This window comes from Myzus persicae, unplaced genomic scaffold, assembly GCF_001856785.1.
Source record: "Myzus persicae strain clone G006 unplaced genomic scaffold, MPER_G0061.0, whole genome shotgun sequence".
NCBI classification, from domain to species: domain Eukaryota; kingdom Metazoa; phylum Arthropoda; class Insecta; order Hemiptera; family Aphididae; genus Myzus; species Myzus persicae.
The window spans coordinates 3271-31148 of record NW_019104156.1 but is presented as its reverse complement, the minus strand read 5'-3'; the positions used below and the strand labels follow the sequence as shown (position 1 = coordinate 31148).

The 27878-nt window shown below is 28.4% G+C and overlaps 2 protein-coding genes and 1 long non-coding RNA gene across 5 annotated transcripts; 2 read left to right on the top strand and 1 right to left on the bottom strand.

The window, feature by feature from the left end:
* Window positions 1-295: 295 nt before the first annotated feature.
* Window positions 296-9449, top strand: LOC111039455 (putative uncharacterized protein DDB_G0282133). 2 transcript variants are annotated; one of them, XM_022322987.1, is made up of 13 exons: window positions 296-620; window positions 758-918; window positions 2585-2711; window positions 2877-3021; window positions 4102-4243; window positions 4419-4515; window positions 4649-4715; window positions 4783-5325; window positions 6029-6236; window positions 8526-8587; window positions 8642-8732; window positions 8811-8870; window positions 9197-9449. In XM_022322987.1, exons 2-13 carry the CDS (start codon window positions 807-809, stop codon window positions 9346-9348), a joined length of 1806 nt encoding a protein of 601 aa, XP_022178679.1. In that variant the 5' UTR covers window positions 296-620; window positions 758-806; the 3' UTR covers window positions 9349-9449. The 2 variants fall into 2 exon arrangements, with proteins under 2 accessions (XP_022178679.1, XP_022178678.1); XM_022322986.1 differs by having other exon boundaries at window positions 296-675.
* A 2397-nt stretch (window positions 9450-11846) lies between these two features.
* LOC111039426 lies at window positions 11847-18226 on the bottom strand. 2 transcript variants are annotated; one of them, XR_002605093.1, is made up of 6 exons: window positions 17999-18226; window positions 14664-15144; window positions 14448-14586; window positions 14101-14377; window positions 12504-12655; window positions 11847-12447 (listed from the first exon to the last, which is right to left on the bottom strand). It is a non-coding gene; the product is annotated as an uncharacterized LOC111039426 (long non-coding RNA). The 2 variants fall into 2 exon arrangements; XR_002605092.1 differs by having other exon boundaries at window positions 12508-12655.
* A 5445-nt stretch (window positions 18227-23671) lies between these two features.
* Window positions 23672-25182, top strand: LOC111039411. Its single transcript, XM_022322929.1, has 2 exons — window positions 23672-23710; window positions 23863-25182. Exons 1-2 carry the CDS (start codon window positions 23672-23674, stop codon window positions 25180-25182), a joined length of 1359 nt encoding a protein of 452 aa, XP_022178621.1.
* Window positions 25183-27878: the final 2696 nt, after the last annotated feature.

Here is a 27878-nt window from a genome sequence, read left to right as displayed (position 1 = left end):
AAAAAAATGTTGTAACAATATTAAACCCAAGTGTAAATAAGCAATTATTCTACAAGAACAAGCTCTTTTAAAAACGGGAGGAGATCCAGAAACACTTCAATTGTTATAACAATTAGAATTATTAATTCGGTGATATTTATTATTAACTTCGTGGTTTATTTCCTAAAAATAATCCATAAATATTGTACAGTGCACATAGAACAAAAATTTATTTTTCATATTAAGGTCACACTGAAAGTACCCAGTTTTCGCTTCCCGGCTCCCGCTTAAAATTATTTGGCGGAGGTGGCAAAGATTTCAGCCTGTATAGGTATTCGGTAACCGGTTAATAATTAATATTATACCGTGCTTACAACAACGTCGGTCACAATCCGGTAAATGGTGGTGATCGGCGTGAAAGCGCTACAATTTGTTTTGTTATTACTTCTTGGTTCTTAGTTCTTACTTCTTTAATTTTTTTTCTTTTATAGTTTATAAAAACTATGTAAGTACTGGATTATAGCATTTGACGATTTAACAGCAAAAGTGCAGGACGTTAATTATTACTGCCAAATAGTAAGTTGTAGGCAGTTAATTGTTGCCTATTGGTATTTAGTATCGACAGCCTACAAAAATAATAGGTAACTTATTTTAAGTACAATTTACATTTACTGTTAAATTGTAGGTTCTTAAGTAGTAAGTACTCAAACATTCTTTATTTTACCATTTATTTTTGAATGGTTTATAATATTCTATCATTTACTTTGTATTATTATAGGTGGTCTGTTATTATTAATTTCAAATTCAGTTCAAACTCTTATAAAATAATGTCAGGTAATGAAGAAAATGATTCAAGGATGATCAATGATCTAAGCCGGTTGAATTTGACATTTTATGAAAGTAGTATTGAACTTTGGAGAGTTGAAGAAAAGTGCCGTTGTAAGTATTATTTTTCATTTATTGTATAAAATTTAAAATTTTGCTCTTACAAATTAAATTAATCCTTAGATTAATTTAATTTTTTTATGTGATTAAAAAATGACTAATAATAGGTATTGACATATTAATACAAAAGATATTATTTGTAAGTTGTAAGTTTTAAGTTGTAACATAAGGAATTGAATGTTTTAAATCGCCTAACTCAAACAGAAACCATACCAAACATTTGGTTTAGAACACAACTGAATTCTAACCGAGCTTTTAAAATAAACATGAATCAAATTTTTTAACTTTATGTTTAACTAAAATATAAAACATTTTGTTCAAAACCTATGACATGTTCCAATTTTTAATTATTAAATTTAAAACTTTATTAGAGTTTGGTTAAGTAGGTTCAATTTTTTGAACTCTCAACAGTTTGACGGTTTGACCCGCCTCTAATACTTGTGTAGTATGTTTAATCTATTTATACCGCTAGATATATATGAATACACTAATAAAACAAACAATGGATACTAAGTATACAATTAATTCATAGGTAGTAGGTACAAATTGTCCATAAAAAAATCTATCTATATATAAGAAAAATATATTTATTTAAATGTATATTTAGTTTTGAGTAATATAATATAATATAATTATTATTATTTTACATTATATTCATACAATAGGTATCAATGTATTTACTTTTTATAAGTCTCTCTAACTCAGTTTTGTTCCCTCTATTTGGTTAAACCTTAGTAATCTAAAGTTATCTAAAAGTCCCTCTAATGTATTGAATTATCAAGCATCTATTATTCTATTGGGTATATATCTGTTACGGGCAAAGTGGAAAATTCGGACAATGTATACGATGCCCGGCCATTGTATACAGTGACCGGGTATTGTATACAGTGACCGGGTATTGTATACAATGTCCGAGGTATATTGGGCAATGTAAATTGTGAAGTATTTATACAAATAATCTGCATAATATATTTTGTTAGATGATCCTGATAAACTAATTAACTAATATGAACTTATAATCGCCATCTGATTGTGCTTGCATGTCGATCAAGTCAATTTGACAGCGAGAATTCATTTCAGAAGATATGATTGGGTTTACAACCAACCCTTTTTTAGCTGTACTTCCCTTCTTTTTACACGATTCGCAATTATTTAAGTATAACTTTATTACATCTCTTGTTATATTTTTGTACTTTTTATTAATCTCGTGTTCCATTATATTTCTACCTCCATGTCCAATTGACTAATGAACTTCATGTATAATATCATATTACTGAACATTATGCACATAATATTTTATTTCATTACCTTTAAATACATTTAAAATGTAATTAATTTAAAAAAAATTGTAATACTCTTATATAAATAACCGTATAAACGAGTATAATTAAATTAGTATATAATATCATTGATTAGGTATAATAATATTATGTAGATTATTTGTATAAATACTTCACAATTTACATTGCCCAATATACCTCGGACATTGTATACAATGACCGGTCATTGTATACAATGCCTGGGCATTGTATACATTGTCCGAATTTTCTACTTTGCCCGTAACATATCTACCAATACATTAATAATTTTTGACTCAAAAACCGCTATTAACATAAAATCAATTGTACCGTTTTCACCTAACCTAAATTACATATTTTAGTAAAAGTAAAAAGTATTGAAGAAATCAAACAATCTATTAAACAAGTCACTTTTGAAAATGAATGGATTGAAAAACAACTGAATGACACTAAAACAAGAATAAATGAAGTCAGAGAAAATATAGTGAGGTACTTCTTAACATAATATTACATAAATATATATATTTATAATTAATTTGATATCTTACTTATTTATAAATAATTTGATATCTTACATACCTATTTAATTGTTATTAAAAATATATTTTCACTTTTATAATCAGAATTTTTTTTCTGCTTGATTAAATTTTTTAGTATTGACAACATTACTATCTCTCTAAATGAAACATTAGCTCATCTTGAAGTTCAATACGAAAAGAAAAAATTTGCAGTAAATAAATCAAAATGTGAATATGAATTACAGCTATTTATAAGAATGGAATTATGGCAAAAAGAAGAGGTTAGAAATTTAATTTTCATTGATATTTTATATAAAAAAAAAATATGACTCTTTATTGAACTTGTAATTTCGCACACTTACAATATTTGATCAAAAACTTAAACAGATTTAATTAAACCAATCATTATCCTAAAAACTTTTTAAAATACCAAAGAACAATACATCTCCATAAACTTGAACTTAAAATATTTAACAAAAAATAATATTGTATTCTTAATGATTGTTTATGATAACCATATTATGAAACAAGTTGTGTCTGTTAATAATGCACGCTCTTGTATAAAAATAATATAAAAATGTTTAGTTTATGAAAATTCTACAAAGTAGGTATATTATCTTATTTAATTACCTACCGAATTGATTTATTAGTAATCTTATATAATACTAGCTGTCCCACCCATGTCAAGATTTTGTTGCCTGTTAAAAATGCTTAGGTATGGTATAAACTTTGTTCAATTCATTATTGTAATGGTGTTCGAAACTTAAAAAATTTCATAAACTAGAATGCTTTCTATATGCCTATGTACATCATCAATTTCAAGCTCCAACTTATTATTATTTAGGCTACTTTAAACTGTCAGTCAGTCAGGACACATTCAATTATAATATTACATTATTTATTATATTTATATTATTATTTTTGGTGAGTGATTATGCGAGCAGTGTATTTACTGGTAGGCAATCCACCTGTGGTGGATTGTAGTAGACCCTGTGAGGTGAGTACTTAATCACAAATGTTTTATTAACATGTTAAATGAGTTCTTGTTTATAATGTGCATGTAGGTTCTCAGGAAACATATGAAAAATTAGCTATTGTTTAGTTTATTTTTTGCTGAATAGAAGGCTCCACTATTGAATTTTTGCCACCCAGGTTTCCTACTTTTCCGGTGGATTTCCCCTAAAATTGTCTTTCATATAAGCGTTATCCTATCGGGTTACAAACACAACAACAAAAAATCACAATTTATTATGTACCTATAGAATTATTTTAGGAATACATTTTCAAAAAATTATTTAAATGTAAGGATATTAGATTCAAGTTTCCATAATTAGAAAATACATGTTTAAATAACTGTTTAGGAACGACTTAATAATATACCTGAGGTTAAATTATTAAAAATTGCTGATTCTGAACTAAAGAACACAAAATTAGAATATGAAGAGGTGCTTCTAACCTTGCAGAATTTAGTTAAAAAGATTGATGTAGCTACAAAAGAAAATGGTAATCACATTGCATTGTATTTTTATAGTCAAAACAATTTACTGCTAAGTATTTAATTCTCCTAAAAATAGATACAGTTTTTTATTTCAATAAAAATATAGCCTGGTAGAAAGTACTAATAATTGTATGTATTAGCTAAGTAATTGTTTTACTCAATAAAGTTATACTATTGCAGATGAAAAACAGAATCATATTATTGTACAATATGCCAAAGTCTATGTCGAAATGATATCTTTAAATAAAAAAGAAGAAAACTGTAAAACTCTATTAAGGTAAATTTTTTTTTCAACATTTCTTGATTTTGAAATAAAATAATGATTATTTTAGATATTCAGCTAGGCCAGAGCTGGTATACCTATTATACTTGTATATTAATTATTATGCCATGGTATAATTATATTTTAGGAAACTGAAAACAGAATATAATGAGAAATGTTATTTAAAAAATGCACTACTTGAATCTCAAAAAAATGTAAAAACAAATAAAAATTTTTTAAACTAATTGTTACTATGCTTATATTATTATATTTGGTTTTCAGAAAATCAATAAAGTATCATTTTGGTCACATGCTCCTAGCAAATTTGAATCCAAAATATTTGATTTAAAACTGAATTCTTTGGGCCAAGATCTAAAACCTAATTTCAATTATTCTAGAAATATTAATCATCCCGATTTTATTTATGATGATGATGATGATATAGATATTGAGGATTCAAAATTAAATAACAAACCAAAAAAAAATGTGACTTTTCATTCATTTTCTGAAGATAAGATATCACTGGATACAAGTGATAAAAATGTAGATGCTTGCAAAAACATAAACACATTTATAGTAGAAGCCAATGAAAATATTAATAACAATTCTGCACAATTAAAAAATATTCATAACGTGGACGAGAGTACTATTCAATCTACAAAAAACCATAATATAAATGATGGTGATCTAAATACCCATACTATTAAACGTAAAACTATTGATGTTCAGTCAGATTTTGAATTTAAAAAACCATATAATCCTTTACAAAATAAAGATAAAATAAATTCAACAATTATTCAACCAAGTAAAATGAAGGCAAATAAGGTATATTTTAATTTGAATAACTGGCATACCTTAATGTTAATTTCAATTGTGGGTAATCACTAATCGGTGATGATATTGTTATAAAGCTAAGCCGAATATAATTAACTGGAGTAACATCTATTAGCTAATTGTCTGTTAATTTTAGATTTATTATACCAATTTATTATACTGTATATATTTAATGGTATTATGAAAGGTTGGTATTAATATAGAAAATATAGTAACAATATTAAAAGAATTTTAAGATCATTTAAAAATTGTGTTTATGAATTAATCAGCAGTCTAAGAAAATATTTAAAAAAAATTGAAATAACATGATCTAGAGTCTAGACTAATAGGGTTCATTGGTTTCTACAATTGTTGATGCTATTAAAAACAATTTTTGATGGTGGATAAGTTGGGTTTCTCAAAAGACTGATTCAAATATTAGGAAATATTTTTTAAAAATGATATGTTAAACCTTTCAACAAAAATGTGTACCTATTTTTATTTTTATTTATCCTTAGTGCATAGACTATTACTACCATAATACATTAATTTTTTTATAATTAATTTTTTCTTTTGGAATTTATAGATAGATAAATTAACTAGCCGAATTGGCATATTATAAGTTTTAATTAATATATATATATGTATATTTTTTTTTATCAATTTATTGTATCTTAATTGTAGGTATATTACAATTATTAATGTTTCTTTTCAGGATATTCATATGGATAACAATTTTAATCAAGAAAAAGTTAAAGGATTGAGTTGTCTGACAAATAAGGACCATCCACAGAAATTAAATTCTTTAAAATCTATTGAACAGTCAAATGTAAAGAATCTTAATTCTGACAATGTCAACATTTTTAATGATTTATCACAATTAAATGCAAATGCATCTCTTGAGCCAAATAGAGATGTTTCTGGTCTGTAAAAATAGTCTTATTTACCATACTATTAGTCCATTTTTTTCTGTATACTATTATATTAATATGTCTTCTGAGATTCTAATTATTCAGTAACTTATAATAGGGCTCGGATTTCCATGAATTTGCATCTTTTTTTTTGGGATATCTTACGCGATGCTTTCCAAGCTACAAATATGTTTCAAGTACTCCACGATCTAACCACAATACATTTTTTGGGCATTTTTTGATGGTTTTAATGCATTTTTTAATTTTTAAGACATTTTTGACCTATTTGACGTATTATGACTAAAAAAATTGACCTCATTGAAATATAAGTACTACATAGTAGTTTAGTACTATACGTAATATAAATTATTTTCATTTTGAACTATTTAAACTAATTTAACATCAGGTTTTCCGGTTTTTACAATCTTTATGTCACACCATCCAATTAGCCAATTCTATTGCACACAACTAAACTTTTATCGGAGTATTTCCTTATTGAGCTATACTATTATATTGGTGGTGCGCGTGGCCGATTGTCGGACGCTTTCAGTCGTATTGCGTATTACGTCGTAGGTACTTACTACAGGTGTATTTCACATTTTACGTATATTATTTAATTCGCATTTTATATTTGTATAAACAAAAATTGAAATCCCTAAAGTAAAGATGCCATGTTCGGGCCGACTTCGTGGATACGTAAAAGAATATGGTAGTAGTATATTTTCTACGGATGGTCAAATTTTATTTTGTAAAATATGTGAGGTGAAAGTTGCCGCTGACAAAAAGACAACTTTTCGCGAATTTTTAGAAAAATATACAAATAAAAAAATACCAGAGAAATCTACACTAAGAAAAAATTACACTTGTCAAATCTATGAAAACACACTTATAAAAATTAGACAATATATACAAAATAAAAATATTTGAATCTCTATAGACGAAACAACTGATGTAGAAGGGCGTTACGTAGCATACGTTGTAGTTGGAACTGTAGAAGTAGATACGCCCGGAAAAGCAGTTTTACTAAATAGCGATGTTTTAGAAAAAGCGAACCATAGTACAATCGCAAAATTATTTGATAGATCTCTTTTAATTTTGTGGCCAACAGGAATAAAACATGATAAGGTATTACTTTTTTTGAGTGACGCAGCTCCATATATGGTCAAAGCTGGACAATCTTTAAGTTCCTTGTATTCCAAAATGGTCCATGTTACTTGTTTGGCACATGGTTTACATTGAGTATCGTTAGAAATACGGGTACAATTTTCCGATTATTGAAGCCATTATATTTGATAAAGGAGATGCAATTTCAATTGCGAAATGTCAACAATTACTTAGTGGAGATTTAAATTTAAAGAATAAATTAATATACATTAAATCAAACTTTAGTAGCCTTCCATTTGCTATAACTAAGCTAGAAACATCAAGATTAGCGTTAACAGAGTCTATAAATATTATAGCTATGATTAAAAATATTATTAGAAAATCACCAAGTTAAATTGGAATAAACGTAAATTTTAAATTTGACAACGTTTTAAATAAAAATAAAGGCTTTAACCAAATAAAAAAAATATGTCAAATATTAGAAGGAGAAGAAGATATTATTCCAGAAGACTTAAAACCTAACGAATTGAAATTTTTAAAGTTTGCTCCTATCACCTCAGTTGATGTAGAGAGGTCATTTTCAATATATATAGACTTATTGGCAGACAACCGTCGATCATTTAAATTCCAAAACATTAAAAAAATTCTTATTGTACAATGCAATACAAATGTAATTTAATTTTTTTTTTGTACATTGTAATGAAATATAATTTTTTTTTCATCATTTTTTAATAATTATTTAATTTAAATTTATTTAATAAATAATGCATTTTTTAGAGTTTTTAGGTCATAAATGCATTTTTTGAAAGGGCATTTAAATCCGAACCCTACTTATAACTGATGAGGTTTGGTACCTATGTACAATATTGCAATGCAATGTCTATTTTAATATTAATCATATTATACATGAGACAAGTTAATTTTTGACAAAAATAGTCTTGAATCTAGGTAATTAGTAATTATAAAAATTACCTACTTGATTTTTAAATAGTTATTTTATCAACTATTTGAAAAGTTGAACTGTACAATCCTGCTTTGTTTTTTTATAAGCAACATACTGTATTTTAATTTAAAAGTAAATTTCCGATAATAATTAAAATACTTTTTTAATCAACTATTTATTAGTTATTATTCAACGAAGGAAAACAATAAGTGAATTTGAAAAAAAATCATATAATTATTTTTTTATTTAAATAGATGCATTTTGGAATTTTTGCTCAGATTCGATGTCTCAAAATAGTGCAAATAGTAGTTTCTGTGTAAGTAAATTAACCAATTAATTTTTTATCAACTAAACGTTTTTTTTTTTTTAGGAGTCTGACTTATCTGAATCATATGGAAATACTCATGATATTAGTCAATATCAGAATAATATACAATTCGATTTTTCAAACTATTTTGACAGTAAGTTATTACTGTATCTGTTGTTTATTTAAATGTTATTTTAAAAAGTAAAAAAAACAAATTGTTACAAAATTGCAGGTGATTTAGATTTAACTCCTGTATCAAGTTTCCAAGGATTAGAAACACCACAGCAATCTGGTCAGTTGTGTGTAATTATTAGCAAAGTATATTTATATCTTAATATTTCATTGAAATTTTAAATTATTTTTTTGACTATGGATTACCAATACATTGCAAAAATAAAATAGTTGACTGATAATAAGTTTTAAATAAGAAATAATAAACAATATAAATGTTGAAACAAAATAATTGGTTACCTATTTAATACCCCATATTTTATAATCATGGTTGAATTATATTTTATTAACCCATGTAACCAACTAATGGCCATTATTTTTATAAAATTAAAATTGGGTAAATTACATAATAGGTAATAAACTAATAATGTCGCATCAACATTTTAGGAAATTGTATGCTTCAAAGTGAAACGTTTAAAAAAATTAATACTAAAAAAAATACATCTATAAACAGAACAACATCCAATTCATCTAATGATTATATGCAAACCAATAAATCAGATTTTTTGCCATCTGATCAATTTATACTCAAATTTTAATTAAAAAAATTATACTTACTTTTAAAAATAAATACTTTTCTTTAATGTTTATCTAAAGATTAAATGTATATTTTAACAACCTTTATACTATACAAGTAGTTAAATAGAAGATGTTTATTTTTTTGTGTTTTTAATTTGTATTCATTTTTTAATATAAGCAAAATTAATTTTAGTACATTTTTTTATTTATTTTGATATTGAAAAGTAATTGAGGTTAAAAGTGAATTTAATTTATTGTTTTATAAATAATTTTTAGAAAATGCATGTACCTATTTATTTAATAAAATTACCTGTGTGTATATGCTTTATATTTTGTATATTTATTTATATTTCTTTTAATCAGTACATCTATAGATAACAATGTATACAAATATTTAATTTGTTCTTTAAGGTGGTATGGTATAGATGATCCAGCTTATACAGTTCTACACGTGGAATAAAAAAAATAGCTAAATAAGTCAAGAAGGATTTTGCTTGCTATTTGCCTAAGTGTTTGACTAAATAAATATAAAATGATCTATTATTTTATATTATGTGTATAGACTATAGATAACAGCGTAAACTGTATAAGCATATCCTTCTTCTCTATTATAAACTATATTATCCTTAGCACAAAATATGTAATAACTAGAAAACTACTCATTCAAATTTTGATTTCAATACATCAAAATTCTCAAAAAAATGATCTGCTAATAATTTACAGAAAAAAGTGGGGTTCCCATTTAAAAAACAAAAGTTTGTATCGCTACAGGGCACTCCTTAAGTGGTACAAAAAATCTCAAGAATATAAGTAAATGGTCTTGAAGTATGTTTTAAGATTCCGAAAATCAGATTTTGAAATACTTCATTTTAAAGAAAAAAAGGAGGTGAGCATGCGTGTTGAATCATCCTGTATATAGTATATATGTATTAGAAATTATTAAAATGTATTTTTTGATTATTACGCATATAAAAATTTATATTTTTAATAAATCAGTAATTTTTTTTTGTCTGTAGCCACTTGCTTACTCCGTCAATATTGTTAGCCAAATTTAAAATGCTACAAATAGGTAATAATTGTAATAATTTATATTTAACAGGCGTATATCTCATAAACAACGACATGAATATTATCTTATTGCATAATAAGAGGCGAAAAAAACTCAAAATTTGTAATTGGGAGATCTTTACCCTTAAAAACTTTGTTATATAGAAAATACATTAATTTTTTTGTTATATCATGAGATTTTCAAGGAGACCACAGTATTATTCGTTGTACATACCGAGAGTTGACTGTAATATAATTTTTAAAGACCTTAGTAGAGCAAGGACTTATGCACAAAAATATCAAATGTGCACTTATGCTATAAAAAATGTACCCCCCAAATAAAATTACACACCCATATTACACTAATAAACAACATTTTTTCTTTGAATATTTTATTAATATAATAAAAATGTTTATTAAGTTAGTACATTAGCTAAATATGCGCTAAAAATTAAATTATATTCTAAAAAACTAAGTATTTTTTTAAGTATTTTATTTATTTTAATTATTTTACTTAATTCAATTTTCTATGTGCAATGCATATATTTATAAAAAAAGAACAATACTACTTATTACTACTATTTTTCATTCAAATTACTTTAATTGTTAACCTTGATTCATGAATATTTGCACCCTCATGAGTTTCTACCTAGTGCCGCTAATAACACTGCCAATATTTCTATATAGTATAGAAATATGTGTACCTAGTATATTGTGTATTTGTGTATACTATAGAGTACCTACTGATATTGTAATATGCCTCATTATGTTTAGGTACCTAGTCATGCGCCAATGGCCATTTTTCAATATATTTATCTATATCAAATTATAAAAACTTAATTTGTAGTTTGTACATTGTAAATTGTTGTAGCATAGATTTTTATGTCTATCTAATATAATTTAGGTAACTTTAAACTACAATTGTTTATTACATATAGAATGTGAATGATCTCAAGACAACTCATGAACACAAAATTAACTGGGCATTTAATTGTGGTCTAACAATTCAACTCTACGTTGCCAATTTGGGGGATCAAGATGATTCAATAGATACAAAAAACACTATCGATTAAACAACAGCTAAGATTGTCATGCAGATTATTGTCAACCAAAAATAATTACTATACCATTCCAATTAAAATAGGACCATTAAAAAAATTAATAAGTCCAGTGGACATAGATTTGAATTACAGTCAAGCCTGATTTAATAGATAACATTTAGCAAAGTTTATAAAATTAATAGTTATAACTCAGTTAAGTTAAAAGTTATATGGAAACTTACAATTTAATAATTATCTTAAGTTGTTATTTATCTATTTTTTTTTTTTAATACAAAAATAGTCAGTAATATGGTTTAAAGTAATGAAAAGTAAATGTTAATGCAATATGCATAATCAATAATAATTGTATTATATTTATTATTATTTTCTTTATAAATTACAATAAATATCAATCGCAATACCACTACAATATTGTATATACCTATATGTTATAATTAAATACAAAAGAATCCCTTTCAAAAATCATTCCTGGATTAGTGCCAAGGCCAACTACAAAATATTATTTCACGTAACTTATAATAAATAAATAATGAATTGCCTTCAAAATTATTACAGGTTCTTCAACCATAAAACCAACACTAGCCACCGCTGGTAACCTTGCATGGAGCCGAACACACAGTTGAGTCCGACAAACGGGAGGCATCCGTCGTCGTCAGTTCCTCAGCACTTAAATTTCCAGTCAGTTTCTGTACACCGGATCAACGCCGTCTTCGCAAGAAAATTAGAACAACGTGATATTCTTGTGACTCACTCTGGATCAATTGAGAATGGTGACCGGCGTCCGAAATCGTCAATCCATTGTCAGCGTACCTACAAATGTAGATTACGTTGCCAGTGGTTCAGCATGTGGTTTGTCAACGGCATTTCGGAGGCAAACAATTAAGTTTCATCGACAGAACAGTTGAAATGTCTGCTAAGACTACATTGTATTTGCTTGTCACGATTATAATCCCGAATCTGAACTTTTTCTTTCGCAATTTTCAATGATCTTTTGCACGAACCTGGTAGATTCTTTAAGAAAACAATTAGTCTCATTCAATTATATTTATAACACTATAGTAATTTACCTACAAATAATAATTGTTTTCGATCTATTTTTGGATTAACTGCTGAAACCGCTTTGAAATGTCTGTCTCTTCTTTATTAATATTATTATAAGACCCAATAGCTGTCATATTATCTACGCGTACTCCATAAATGATGTTGATTGCGTTTTCTCCTATAAAAATATTCATATGTTAATTTTGATTAGTTTTAAATTAAATGAGATTCGGGTGGTTTAATTTTTCATCAGTTACTTCGCATATTAATTGTGGAAGAAAAATTAAGGATTTAAAAAATGTATTGAAATTGGTTAGCTTATATTTCTGTTAGGTGTATAGAATTGAACGGATATTGGGTAAATTTTTGTTCCACTTGTAGTACCTACAAACTAGTGAAACTACCTTATATAATCGTGTCAGAGTAGAAGCATATTTGAACATATATATACAGTTTCTGCGCGAAAAAATGAAGAAAATCAAAGCACTTAAACTGTCCCAAAAGGTGATGGCAGACAAAAAAAAACGCACTTCATTGTAAAATCAATACATTCATCTCTCTGCTCAAAATCTATAAAAAAATGTTGGTAAACTTTTTTTTTGATAAGTAGTATATGTATAATGAATCTTAATTTAAGAAGAACCTTGCTTTCAATTTTCAAGATTTTTTACATACCAAGTGAAAAAACGTTTATCAACAATAATTTCAAATAAGTAAAGCCATAAAATATTAAAAATAGCTCAAAAAGAGTTAAATATTTTGAAAATTTTACAAACGTTTCAAAATTTTAAAAACGCACTTTATTTTGAATTACTACAATTTAAATATTTGGTGGAAATTGCAAGTGTGTTCCTACTGTTACTTGTTTTTGAAGTACAACAAAATATCAAAAATTGACAAATGGGAATTCGTTAGTTAACTGGTGATATCCAATACCATACAAATCTTAAATTAAAACGCTCATACAAATGAATATTATTTTCCGGTAAAGTTTTTTTTTTGTCAAAAACACTTGTGAGGAAATTTTCAAATTGGCTATTGTAAGCTATGAAATGAAAAATTTAAACAAAGTTCTAACTCAAAAATAAATTACAATTTTTCGCGATTTTGACGAATTTCGTCAAAATTCTATCATTGGACAATCATAAAATATTATTCTACATTTACTTTCAACTTATTTTTTTTTAAATTACATTATTAATAATTTGTGTGGAACTTTGTATTTTTGTACCAGAAAAGACGCTGAATTGGAAAATCGGAGCATTTTAATACCTAATACTCCAAAAGTTGATGCTAAACAAAAATCACATCATTGTAAAATCAATAAATTCATTCACCAGAAAAACAACATCACGATGCACATGGGCCTGACAAAGTTATTTAAAAATCAATTGTAATATAATGAAAATTAGTATGAAGTAATCATATTTCATACCTATTAAGCTTTAAAATATCAGTCAAAACATACCTAGTAATGATTTTATGGCGCAATAAAAAAAATTTATAACTGTACAAGTTTGATGTTATTAATGTTAGAAATTAATAGAACAAAAAAATACGTGACATGGGGTTGAGATTCAATAAACAATAGCCTTTCGTTATAATCTATAATCTAGTACTTACAAGTATTCCAGCAATTTTTATATGAATGTACAATTCATAAACTATGACGAATGTATAATAAGTGTGTTAATTATAATTGTTATAGTAACGAACAAGGCCAGGATACTTAAGTTGACATCACGCAAAACTCTGGAAAAACTCATGGGTGTAAGTTCTGTTGAAGGATCCTCTGAAGCATATCTCTCCAATGAGAAGCAAATCAGCACTATATTGAACCAATAAATCAACAAGATGTATTATTGATAAAAATGATGCATCTTATGCCGGTGTGTATACCCTGTAAGTAAATTATTTGTAATGTTAATTATATATTTAAACGAGACTAACTGTTTTCTTAAAAAACTTACATGGTATGTTGATACATATATGATAATATGAACACCGCTGGGTCTTTATCAAAACATCTGATTTATCAGCTGCCGAGAAATTGATATCTGAGCTCTGTTTCAGCAGTTGATCCAAAGAAAGATCAAAAACAATTATTATCTGTAAGTAAATAATTTTAGTGTTATTTATATAATTGAATGAGACTAACTGTTAACGAACTTTCTTAATGAACATACCTGATTCATGAAAAATATGATTAAAAATTGCGAAAAGAAAAGTTCTGAATCGGGACAATCGTGACAAACAAATACACTACTCAAGACAAACAAATACAATGTAGTCTTAGCAGATATTTTAACAATTCTTTCAACGAAACTCAATATTGTTTGCTCGCAAAATGCCGTTTCCTAAACCACACCCTGAACCACCTTCAACGTAGCCCACATCTGGTGATACATTAACAACGGACTGCGGCCATGAATGTCACCGCTCCGGCCACCGTTCTCAATTGATCCCGAGTTATTACGAGAATATGACGTTTTGCTAATTTTCTTACGATGATGGTTGATCCACTGTGCAGAAACTGACTGGAAATCTATGTGCTGAATTGACGACGACGGATGCTTCCCTTTTATCGTGACTCAACTGTGTATTCGTCTCCATCCAGGATTATTGACAATGGTTAATTTTTGGTTTTGGTTTAGGATTCTCTGGTTTCTAATTTTTAAAATAAAAAACAAATTGATTATGAGTTAGTTGTTATTAAAAAATGTTATAATAATAATTCGCACTCAAAAGGGAAGGGGGAGACAATTAAAAAATAATTAATTTATTCAAATTTTTCAATCATTTTTGAAAGGTAATAAATATTTTGAGCAGTAAAATAAAACCAGAATTAATTTAAAAGTCACTCGACAACATTTTTTAGTGTGATTGGTACGTAGTGCAGTAGACCAGTGCGTATTGTAGGTACCTTGACTATGATTCAATGACATATTTTTTTAAAAACTATACAATATATCTGCTTTGTATTTGTTAGTTATTATCTTTAGAAAACAGACTTTTTTCTTCGAGAATTTATTTCCTGATACTTTTTTACCCCAAGACTTTTTTTCCTACCATCCACGGTATAAGATATCATGAAAAAGTACATTTTGCTTATCCTAACTAGTGTAGAACCTGTAAAAAACCAGAACCCAACTAATATAGGAAATTTTTAATTCGCGATCTAACTTATCATAATAGTTATTATCGTATAATATTGTTATACTATTTGTACATATTATACTATTTTATATAGGTTATAACCTGTGTTATAGTTCGATTAATTTATATCATACTAAAATTATTGCTCGAAGTCGTTCAAAATTAATGGAAAGATTAATACTCCAAATGAGAGCAGCCCTATCCCGAGCCCGTATTTCTAAAAATTGTATTTGGTCAAATATAAAATTACAATAAAAAACATACTATAATATTTAAAGTTATCTGAAAATTATAACTTAGGAGTCACCCCTGGCCCCTGCAGGTCGTGTATACTTATTACAATAATTTTGACGGGCTAGGATAATTTCCTCCAGGTTTTTGGCCTCAAACATATTATTGTAAATTACATATGTCAAAATATGTCAATGGCCATGTTCCCGGAATTCTATGGAACCGAAGAAAATGTACCCGAAAAGAGTATAACTATAAATATAAAAAATACCAATGACACTGCCAACAAAATTATATTATATTATTATTCCGAAGACTATGCCGGTTTTAAGTGTTAACGCCCCCCGTCGAGCCGGTCCGAACACCAAATATTCCCTCAAATAACAACAATAACAATTTATTACCGACCCTTGTAACACCAAAACGCTATCGCCCGTCAGTCCACCGACACAAAAGTATTTACGACCTATCTATACATTCCTATTTGTTATAAATTTATAATATATGTATTATACTCTTCAAAGAAACCAATATACAGGGTGATCCAATAAGTATGCTCACCCCCTTTTTTCTTTAATAATAAAGTTTTTCAAAATCTGATTTTTAGAATCTTTAAATATATTCAAAGACCATATTTTCATATTCTTGAGATTGTTTGTGCCACTTAAGGAGTGTCCTAGCTGTGGTGATACGAATCTTAGTTTTTCAAATGAGAACCCCACTTTTTTCTTTAAATTATTTAGCGGATAATTCTTTTGAGAATTTTGATGTATTGAAATCAAAATTCAAACGAGTGGTTTCCTAGTTATTGGAAAATTTTTATTTAGGATAATAGTCCATACTAGGGATAATGCTTAAACAGTACTACACATGGAATAAGAAAAATAATTAAATAAATCAAGAAGGATTTTGCTTGCTATTTACCTAAGAGTTTGACTAAATAAATATAAAATGACGATTATAAACTATATTATCCTTAGCACAAAATATGTAATAACTAGAAAACTACTCATTCGAATTTTGATTTTAATACATCAAAATTCACAAAAAAAATATCCGCTAAATAATTTACAGTAAAAAGTGGAGTTCCCATTTGAAAAAAAAAATTTGTATCGCCACAGCTAGGACACTCTTTAAGTGGTACAAAAAATCTCAAGAATATGAAAATTTGGTCTTTGAGTATACTTAAAGATTCCAAAAATCAGATTTTGAAAAACTTCATTCTAAAGAAAAAAAATGGGGTGAGCATGCGTGTTAGATCACCCTGTATAACACGAAAAAAAAATATAATTGAATTAGTTGTATTGTTCATTTATTTAGTGTTCAGGACAAGCACGTATTAATGGGTGTATAACAGTGAAATGTAATTTACGGTAGAAGCAATTTTAACATTCAATCTGTGTAACTAGCAGCTTAGTAAAATAATCGTTTCCATCAGCTCACGAAAAAAACAATATTCAGCTCTAAATAATAATATTAATAAAATGTTAATTTGAAATACTGTCGATATCACCTATAACGATCGCCGATACTATAAGAAAACAAATCAACATTCTACGCCTATAGTATGAACACAGTTCATTAATGCACGAAAACGATGCTACTTATTATTAAATATACTCAGTCCACCATTATTCATCACTATTAAAACTACACTGCTACTACTATGGCTATATGGTTCAAATCTCAAAGCCTCGATCGTTGACCGGACGGCCACAGTAACGAGCACGAAATGGATTAAATGCATAAAATAAATGCAAGGAGAACAAAATATACAAAAAGTAAAAGAGTAAAAGTAAAATATTATTTAATGTTAATTTGTAATGGATGAAATAAAAAAATTGGGACATCGAGTGAGGTGAAGAAACATATTATATTTATAGGATGAAGAATAACAAAAATGTATGGTGTGAGGTGGATTTTTGTTAAAATCTGTTCATTTAATGGAAGTTTGATAGCAAATTACAAAAAAAATATTTAGCCCTCAAAAACAATAGTCTGCAAACGCGATCGATAATAGCGAATGAAAAAACAATATCAAGATAGTTACGTATTATATGAAATATGTGAAATCGGGGTAAAAATAATATCAATAATTTATGGCGTGCAAAACTATGAAAAATATATAACATACCACGAAGATGCCGAAGTTGTATGCAGCTACAGATTGTCGGTTGGCTCCGGCTTGGATTGGTTGGTGATTGGACCTCATTGCCCGAGAACGTCTGACCCACGGTGCCGAGAAGATGTCTTCTCTGCACCGTGGTATAACAAAATTTGTATTTGTAATAACTATAACGTCTATAACTTTTCAATATGCTAAGTCAAAAACTATAAAATACTTAATGTTGTACTGCCGTGAGTCGTGAAGCGAGTGTGGTCGCCTCACAGACCCACGCGCCCTCCACACAATCGTCTGAGCTACAGGTGGCGCTACAGGTGGCGCTGTCCCTGAAGATTGTACTCAAATGGAGGGAATTCTCGACGATATTATAACTAAACATACAACATAGTCGGTCTATCGAGAGAACACTCCAATCCAGTGTATCCCCGAGCACCACCCTGCCGCCATCTATATTATAATGTATACTTACATATTACATACACACATTATACCCGAAAATTGAAAAATTTGGTCTCTTCGGATGTTGAAATAATGCGGAATAACACACATGCAGCACAAAACAAACACATAACAATAAAAGAATAGGAATAATTATTATATTTTATATTTTCTCGTTTTTTTCAAGGCCGAAAACAGGTGAAATACATTCGGATATCGATTTAACTTAAGTTAATAGACTCAACAAATGTTGGACCGTCTTCAATGAAAAATATTACAATCGATTCCTTAAACTTGAAGGGTGTTTGTACTGCTTATAGCTAATCATTTCAACCCCTATAGTTAAGTAAAAGATAGCTCGCGAATAATTATATATTTTTTTATTTAAATGGTTACAATACATATTATATTAGGTACTATTATAATTAGTATAATGTAAAAATATGGCATATATTTTTTTATTAATTTATTTATAAAGAAAAAAATGAATCTTTGTCAGTTTGTCATGGGCAACGCCGGAGTATTTATTATACCATTTATCCAGCTAATACATAATAAAAAAACATATTATGTCTTTACGATACGATTGTCATGGGCATATATTTTCGGGCATTCGAGTAATATCAAATTAGTATTATTTCAGTTACCTATCATACCAACTTTAATATCTTAATCCATTCTGTGTTCGTTATTGAGGTCATATAACTATGATTAAAATGTCATGTGTAAGTGTCTATTACTAGCTTCATCATTCCGTGGTCGGAGCTTAACTAGAAGGTAACAAAAAAAATAAATTAGACAAAAGGCAAAAAAACTAACTTCATATAACATAATAAATTATCTGCGATTCAGTTGGCAGTATAAACCGTAAATCAGGCAAGTAGCCATATTTTTTTAAGGAGGTTGTTTTTATTTAATATCTAAACAAATATAATTGTGTGAGTTCAGCGCGTAAATATATGATTAAAAATTATTTAGTACAAGTTATTTAAGGCACGGTAGGTCTGCTAGCCTAGTGAAATGATGTACAATGTGCATATATATGTATAAGTACCAGAATACTTGGAATTCGGCACAATAGTGACCCCTTTAAAATCGTCCTCCTGACCGGTCAAGGTAAATTAATATTGTATTATTGTGAGCACAAATGGTGGAAAAAAATACACAGAAACTTCTGGGCTCCCATTATTCTATAGTTCTATACGATACCTAAAAGAGAAATCATCGTTTCTACCCTTCTAAATAATATTACCTATTTATCACTGATGGCCGGTTCTTTTCGATCTACTTGCTATTGTGCTCATATTAAAGTCGGTGCCGTGGGTGGGTTTTTCGGCAGATGTTTTTTTTGAAAATATTTTGTCTTTTTCGATAAGAATATAAGATTGTCGACCTTGTAGTGTGGGCGATGTTATTATTATTATTATTATTATTATACACCCCTATAATGGTTCTGGTACACACTATGATAATATATTTTAAAATGACCTATTGAATCTTGACGAAGGTTTAAGGCCATAGGCGTCGGAAAGTCGGGCCGGGAAAGATCTTTAGAAATAAGCAAACGTTCCTCTACATGGAGACATACTATATAAATTGTGTGTGTCTATATAAAATGGAAACAACAATGTTGTCTGGTTACATTTTATTTTATACAGCGATTGTTATCGAGTAAGAACCAAAGACGTGATCAACGCTCGACCGGCGTCGTCAAGTCGCCTCACATTCGAACACCATCTGCGTGGCCAGGTAGGCAGCTATATAAACGGGCTTGTAGGTATGGTTGTAAATGGAATAAAATTATAAATTAAAATGGTTTGTTTTGTCTATCGAAGATGGAGAGAAAAATATTTTTACCACTAAACATTATTTCATGTTTAATATATGTATAAAAACAAAAAATCGTCATGATCTTAGAAAAAGTCCCCAGCTAATAGCTGATGATCAAGGATCATATTGTTATAATTTATACAAATGATGATAATTTGACTTAATAACAGAATAATGCATTAACATAAAAAATATAATTTAAAACTAACTATTATTTAATACAGGGACTGGAGCCTTACCGAAAAGAACCAGTTCTGGAACCGCACCCCTTTGAATATTGGAAACTGCAGACCCTTATTTAAATTAATTTTAATACCAAAGTTTCACAGAAACCGATACTTTTATTTTGTAAAATAATAATGATGAGAACATTGTCTTACTATTATTTAGTCCTCTCCATTAGTTATTAGCAATTGTTAAAGTGTTATTTGCAGTTAGTTAAATGGTAGGCGGAAAAAAGCCCACGAAAAAAAAGCCCAGAAAAAAATTAAATATAAATGTGAACACATGAATACTCTACTCCTAATTAGTAATTAATAATTCATAAATGATTATAGCCAATATAGAAAATTGTATATGCGAATACTCAATTAAATTTTTTTTTACTTATTTATTCAATGAAAAGTTTCAAATATAAATTATTTCATTTCTGAATATGTCTCATGCTTAAGTATTAATTATATATAAAAAAACAACTTGTAATAGTTATAAAAATGTAACTACAAATATTAACTCATCTATACATAATAGTATAATACACAGTGTCATAATTTATAAGTCAAAAAACATTAGGGGTATAAGTATAGGATCTTAGGTATATACATAATACATACTACATTTATACAAAATGTGCATATGATAATTATTTATGACATTATTTTCATTATAATATATTATATTTTGTTATAGGTACACACCACACAGTAATTACTAATTAGAAGTAGAGTATGCATGTGTTCACGTTTATATTCAATATTTTTCCATGGTCTTTTGTTCCTCGTCTCTTGTTAAATATGTGTCTATAATATGTCTTCATTGGATATTCGGACCATTGATAAATATCCAAAACTCCTAAATACAGCAGTAATTGAAAATACAACGAAACTATTACATTTTTCGAACTAGTATCAATGATATTGACGAGCCTCGATTTTGGTGTTCTCCAAACGCACTCCAATCCTTCTGACCAGCTAAGACACGCACACGTGCACACGCATGCCATCAGAACGAAGTATATTATACTGCATCCATGATGTTTTTATGTTCTACATTAAAATATGTATTTTTCCTTCTTTTTTTTCGAGATCTAAAGATATATATAGTAATATATTTATGGCTGCGACCTTCACTGGGTGTACCTACACTATGTTATACCAATGTGTGGCTGGAACCTAACAATAAGGAGATTACGAAGCCCCGATGTCACGTTCATATATTATACATTAGTAATATTGGTATAAAAGAATTCCAGAAAAAGATCCCTACAGAGAAATTGCGGAAAAAAAAATTACCGGGAAAAAAATCCCCCAAAAAAATCCGCTCACTGGAAAAAGAATCCAAAGTAGCATTATACTGGGGATTGACTAAGTATAAATTATTTTATTTTACAAATTATATATTAAATAAATTATAAATAATTTTAGGAAACCTACCCCTTATTATACTGTTATATCGACTTCTTAAATGTCCTATTTTTCTTCTATCAATACGCACCCACCCATATTTAAGGTATTGCCTGAGCAACACTTGGACCCTATGTTACACGCCACTGATCCCCACTAAATTTATTCGAATCGACTGGCGCTACCTAGCGACCGTCAGCTGCTCAGAATTCAGGCCATGTATGCAGAGTCATGGCTTTTTGTAGTGATTTCAATTGCGCATTTCGTATCCACTACAGTTCTCCCGGCCAACGATATTACGATATTAGGTACGACAGTCTACATAATTTGTTTAAGAAGTGTATTAGTGTAAATATTTTTCAAAATGTCTGATGCGCTACCAGTCACACCTGTTAAAAAAAATAAAAGTGGCAAGGTAATCATTTTTTTTTTTAAATATTCATTGTGTATACATAAAACGAATCACGAAAAAAAAACCAAAATTGTGTATTTTGTAAATGAAGTCATATTTTATTAGTTTTAACTTCTGAATTAATAATTTAGACCACTAATCCAACCACCCAGGTATTCTATCTGTTGAATACCCTCGTAACTGAATTTGTAATAATTGAAGAAAATATTTTTATAAAATCATATTTTTTTTGTACTAAAAAATATATAAAAACTTTGTTGTACTTTGTTTTGGGAGTAGGCATTGAACTAATTTAGTTAATACCATTCAATTACAATCTTATATCTTATATCGTAAATTTACGGACGTAGCCCATTCAGCTCACATTTTACAAAAAGGTCAATTCCCAAACGGCTCCCTTCAAAAATGCTATTAGATTAAGTAAATTCCCAAACAGCTTCGGTTGTATATAATATATATATGTATAAGTAAAAATATAAAAAAAATTATACATTGGGTAAATTTTTTACGCACAATTTTGGGTATAAAATCTATGTTTGTTATTAAATTCTGTGAAAATTCTTAAATTATATTTTGAGTGAGCTCCTGCTTTTTGTACGGGCACGTATAATATATATGAACTCGTATAATTAGTTTCGGTATTGATAATATTTTCAATGTTTCAGTATTTTCGATATTATTAATGTGTCCGATATTTTTGGTTAAATTTAAATTATACAACGGTACACAGTATACCGGTGGTAATCGGTAAATCGGTATACTGATATTATCGTCAGTCGTTAGGGAATTTACCTGTTCGTAAAACCTTTTTCAGCGGGAGCCGATTGGGATTCGCCGAAATTTACTATATAGAGACATAGAACTACCATTATGATAAAAGATGCCTACGTTATTCATTACAAATTGACTTATTATTTATACTGTTAAGATCATACAGGCACACTTGCATCACTTTATTGTATAAGACACAGGTATGACCTAGTATGCAGTGGCTAGTTATTATATAGATTATTGAGTTATTACTCAGTGTTGTATAATATTGGAAATCAAACTAACGTCATTGAATTGTCGTGTTCAAGTGGCTTAAAACTTTTAAATTGTCATTTTCAAGTTTTTTTCCGTTTAATTATGGGAATGATTACGTACCTTTAACAAAGGAAAAGACAAAGTAACATTTAAAGACAAAATGTTCGTTATGAAACATGCGGGGAAAAAATATACATGGAGATGTAGTAAAAAGAGTTCTGTAAACTGCTCTGCTTTTCTCCAGTTCTCCACACCTCTGTACTTAAAACATACCTAATCATCATATAATACAATTGTTTTGAATTGTTTTAATTTGTTCCTGTATATATTTATTTCCTATTATTTATTAATTACATGATTCGAGTACGAGTATATCTGACCAAAGGATACCTGGTAAATTAGATCATTGATTTAATTAATGTTTAATTAGAAAGTTAAAACTTATATCTATAATTTTGGTTTTTATTTTCATGGTTTTTTTATCTTTTGATTTTTTTTTTCTACTATGAAAACAGTATAAAATAATATTTTCTGATTTCATAAAGGTTATTCATAGCAAGCAAAAAAGACTGGTTATAGATCTGTATAAAACAAAGAAGGCAAATGAACCCAACATATTATTCAAACAGTTAATAAGAGAATTAATGAGTGAAACTGGATTAGGAAAAAATAGCATTGAAAAAATTATTTCAGAATATAAAACCCGAAAAACCGTATCGTCTCCTAATATGAACAAAATCAGACCAAAAATATTTAACCGCATGGAAGATTTTGATAAAAATGCCATTCGACAAATAGTTCATACATTTTGGCGAAACCGTGACCCACCAACGTTGAATAAAATCGTGATTGCTGTTTCTGAAGATGACAGTTTACCTACAATAAAACGGACAACCATGTACGCACTTCTTAAAGAACTAAATTTTGAATACACGAAGAGAAAACGAAATGGTTATTTAACAGAAAGAAAAGATTTAATAGTATGGCGTCGAAATTACTTGCGAAGTATTAAAGCATACCGAGAAGAAGGACGAACATTGTATTATTTGGATGAAACTTGGTGCAATGCAGATGACTGTTCACAAAAAGTACTTGTAGACAATACCATAAAACCAAACAAGGACGCATACCAAGAAAAACTGACAACAGGTGCAAAAAACCCAACAGAAAAAGGCAAACGCCTCATCGTTGCACATATCGGGTCACGAAAAGGTTTTGTTAATGGAGGTCTACTATGTTATGAATCTGAAACTAATTGTCGTGATTACCATCATGAAATGAATGGTGACAGTTTTTTAAAATGGTTTACACATATTTTGCCGTTATTGGATGACAATTCAGTAATAATAATGGATAGCACTCCTCACCATTCCATGACGGAAGAAAAAATTCCTGTATCATCGTGGAAAAAGCAGGATATTATGGAATGGCTCAAACAGAAAAACATACCAGTTGACAATTCATATGCTAAAGCAGAGCTAATGAATCTAGTGCGAAAACATAAACCAGAATTTGAAAAATATGTTGTTGACGAAGTAGCTAAGGCAGAAAATAAAATTGTATTACGACTTCCGCCTTACCATTACGAGTTGAATCCGATAGAGCTAGCATGGTCCAAGGTTAAAGGATATGTGAAAAATAGAAATACCACTTTCAAATTAAACGACGTGAAACAGTTGCTGATTGAAGGTGTTGAAGCGGTCACAGAGGAAAATTGGCGCTGTTTTGATGATCACGCTATCAAAGAAGAAAGTAAATTCTGGGAAATTGACAGTTTGATTGACGACTTTTTGGAAAATGACTTTACGCGTGCATTTAATGGCGGGACTGGTGATACTTCGAGTGACAATACTGACAGTTTGTAATTTTTATAAAGCTAATGTAATGACAAATACGCAACTTGTATGATTATTATTATTTTTATTATTTTTGTTATTATAATTAGAATATGTATATCTATATATTTGTATAAATAAAAATGAATGTCGCTTTTTTCCGCCTTCGTAATCTTTAAAACTACTCGTCCGATTCGCTTGTCAGTTGTCAGCATTTAAATTAAAACCACAAAATATACTTCCCGGCCACAAAATGTAAAGATTCAAGGTTTTTACTAGTAACGCGCTCTAACAGAGTAATATTCAATGTATATAAACAAAAATGAAACTCATTGTTTTAAAAAAAAATTAAAAACCAAGAGTGGCGCGCTCTGACAAATTTATAATAATAAACTATATTAATCTATAAAAAATAAATATGAATGTTAATAATAGCTAATCGACTGACGGCTCAGTCGCAGACAGGGTAAAACCCCAGCTAGTTGTTAAAAAATATTTTTTAAATAATTAATAAAAAAAATTTGTTTTATGTACTTTATAGGTAATAGCATAGGCGGTACTAGACCCTCTTGGCAGGGGGTGACAAAAAATATTTTAACTGTTTATACTACTAAATTAGTCCACATTTTTAGGATAGTACCTACCTAATACCTATACTATTAAAAAAATAACATGAATTTTATTCATAACAATTGTTGTATCTAAATTGTATTTAAAAATAATAAAAAAAATAATAACCTAACCCAACCTACGAGGCTCCTAATATATTGTTGCAATAGCAGTTGAAAAATATTTTATTATTTTATTTTATTTTATTAATATACATTTATAATATTACAAACACATAGCCACAATTTTTTTTTAATCATTTAATGTTCGACTTTAGACAAAATATTATCACAAAAATGTGCAAATTATTTTGAATTAGAAATTCATAAAAAATATTCTTTTTAAAACTAAGATTTTAAAATGTAATAAAACATTCCTTATAAGTTTTTCTACTTTTAGCAACAAATAGAATGTATACCGGAAAGTCAAATTACATTTTTATGAGCATTTATATACGCATTTATATATCTATACGCAGAGGTCCGTGTTCTGAATTGTTTAGATTTAAACACTCCGCATGATATTATGTTTCGGAATCTGAAATAAAAAATGTATCGTGTCATCCAAAGAATTCAAAAACTCGAAAACTGATAACAACATATTATATTATATCTATCATCTATGGGCCTATGGCAAAATCCGATCGTCGTCACTCGTCGGAGACGATTCACAATTCTAATAATTTCATTGAACGAAAGAGAAATGTGTAAGGCAACAATAAACATTTGCTCACATATTTCATTCTACTCAAGTAATTTTTATGAAAAATCTCGATTTTTTCAGTTCGAGTTTAGATGAAGAAAGAAGTTCCTCGATATTGCGTCTGCACTCCAGATATGTCCTTGCAGCTATATATTCCCCGGACAGTCGATATACGAAGAGTATACGTAAGTTTGATTACCTATTCTTTTGGGGCTTACATATTTTACTTTTTAGTCTCAAAATTAAAATTTATTGTCACAGACAATTTGCTACCCGGGTAAAGTAGGGGCATATTTTTTGTTCCCTAGCGCGCAACACAAAAAAATACGCTTATAGCACAAACGACGACGGCACATCCAGGTCGCAGAATAATAACATATTTATACAATTAAATAGATATAAATTGTGTTGTACATACTAGTCATACTACAGTAGTACAGTACACGAGAGTTCTTGTGTCCATCAAAATTCAACAATTTTTATTTTTAGTTTATATAAATGTTGAGAAATATATGAATATTACTATGCCCTCTGCTTGTGGTCGAACCGCGAATCAAAGTGACGCCGTCGTACATCAAACATAAAATTATTTTATAAAGCTGGGAAAGTCGCTCTGCTGATTATTGAATATCTATCGGAAATTAAATAAAGAAATTTTAAATTTTAAAAAATCTCGAATAGCTTAAAATGTACCTAACCAATGCACTCAAAATGAATACAAAAAATAATAATTATTAATTTCGTGCTCGACAGTATTCAGAGAAAAAATTTGACTTGGAATTTTACAAACTATAGTTTTATAGTCGGTATACGGTAAATGTGATGCATTAGGCACTGAATACCTTTATGTTAAATCTAAAAAGTAGTAATCACATTTATTCACAATAAGACTTTTATTTAATAACTCATAAAAATATGCTTGTGCTTCGAATATTTAAACACCACCTTAATTAATTATTAAAATAATAGGTACTTTATATATTGTTGTAATTTAAATTTTAAAATTATAAACTATTTTGATATTTGTTATACCTCATTTCATTATCTTAATGATCAAATCTCAAGCACGGACCTCCTTGATATACAATTTTGTAATATACTTTATATCTATGGTTTTATCTTATTGACGTAGTATAAATTATGATGCAATCCGTGGCGATTGTCGAAGTAGTTGCAAAGACGCAATCGATCTAAAATTTCAGTTAGCAAAGCTGCAGACATGAACAAGAAACATGAAGCGATCCGTACGTTTTTTTTTCCTAATAAATCTCAATATTTTCAGACTTAAGTTCAGTCGTATATCTGATTTATTCTGCAGTGCACATACAATATCTGGAATTCTGCCGAAGCCCGAAAGCGTCGATGTTTAAAGTAATTAATTTTAGTTTCATACTTTTTTGGTGCTTAAATTGATT

Coding starts and splice junctions, on each gene's coding strand:
- LOC111039455 (XM_022322987.1), top strand. CDS start 807: ATGTCAGGTAATGAAGAAAATGATTCAAGGATGATCAATGATCTAAGC. Junction 3,022..4,101: donor AATTATGGCAAAAAGAAGAG/GTTAGAAATTTA, acceptor ATAACTGTTTAG/GAACGACTTAATAATATACC. Junction 8,588..8,641: donor GTGCAAATAGTAGTTTCTGT/GTAAGTAAATTA, acceptor TTTTTTTTTTAG/GAGTCTGACTTATCTGAATC.
- LOC111039411 (XM_022322929.1), top strand. CDS start 23,672: ATGATTCGAGTACGAGTATATCTGACCAAAGGATACCTG. Junction 23,711..23,862: donor ATCTGACCAAAGGATACCTG/GTAAATTAGATC, acceptor GATTTCATAAAG/GTTATTCATAGCAAGCAAAA.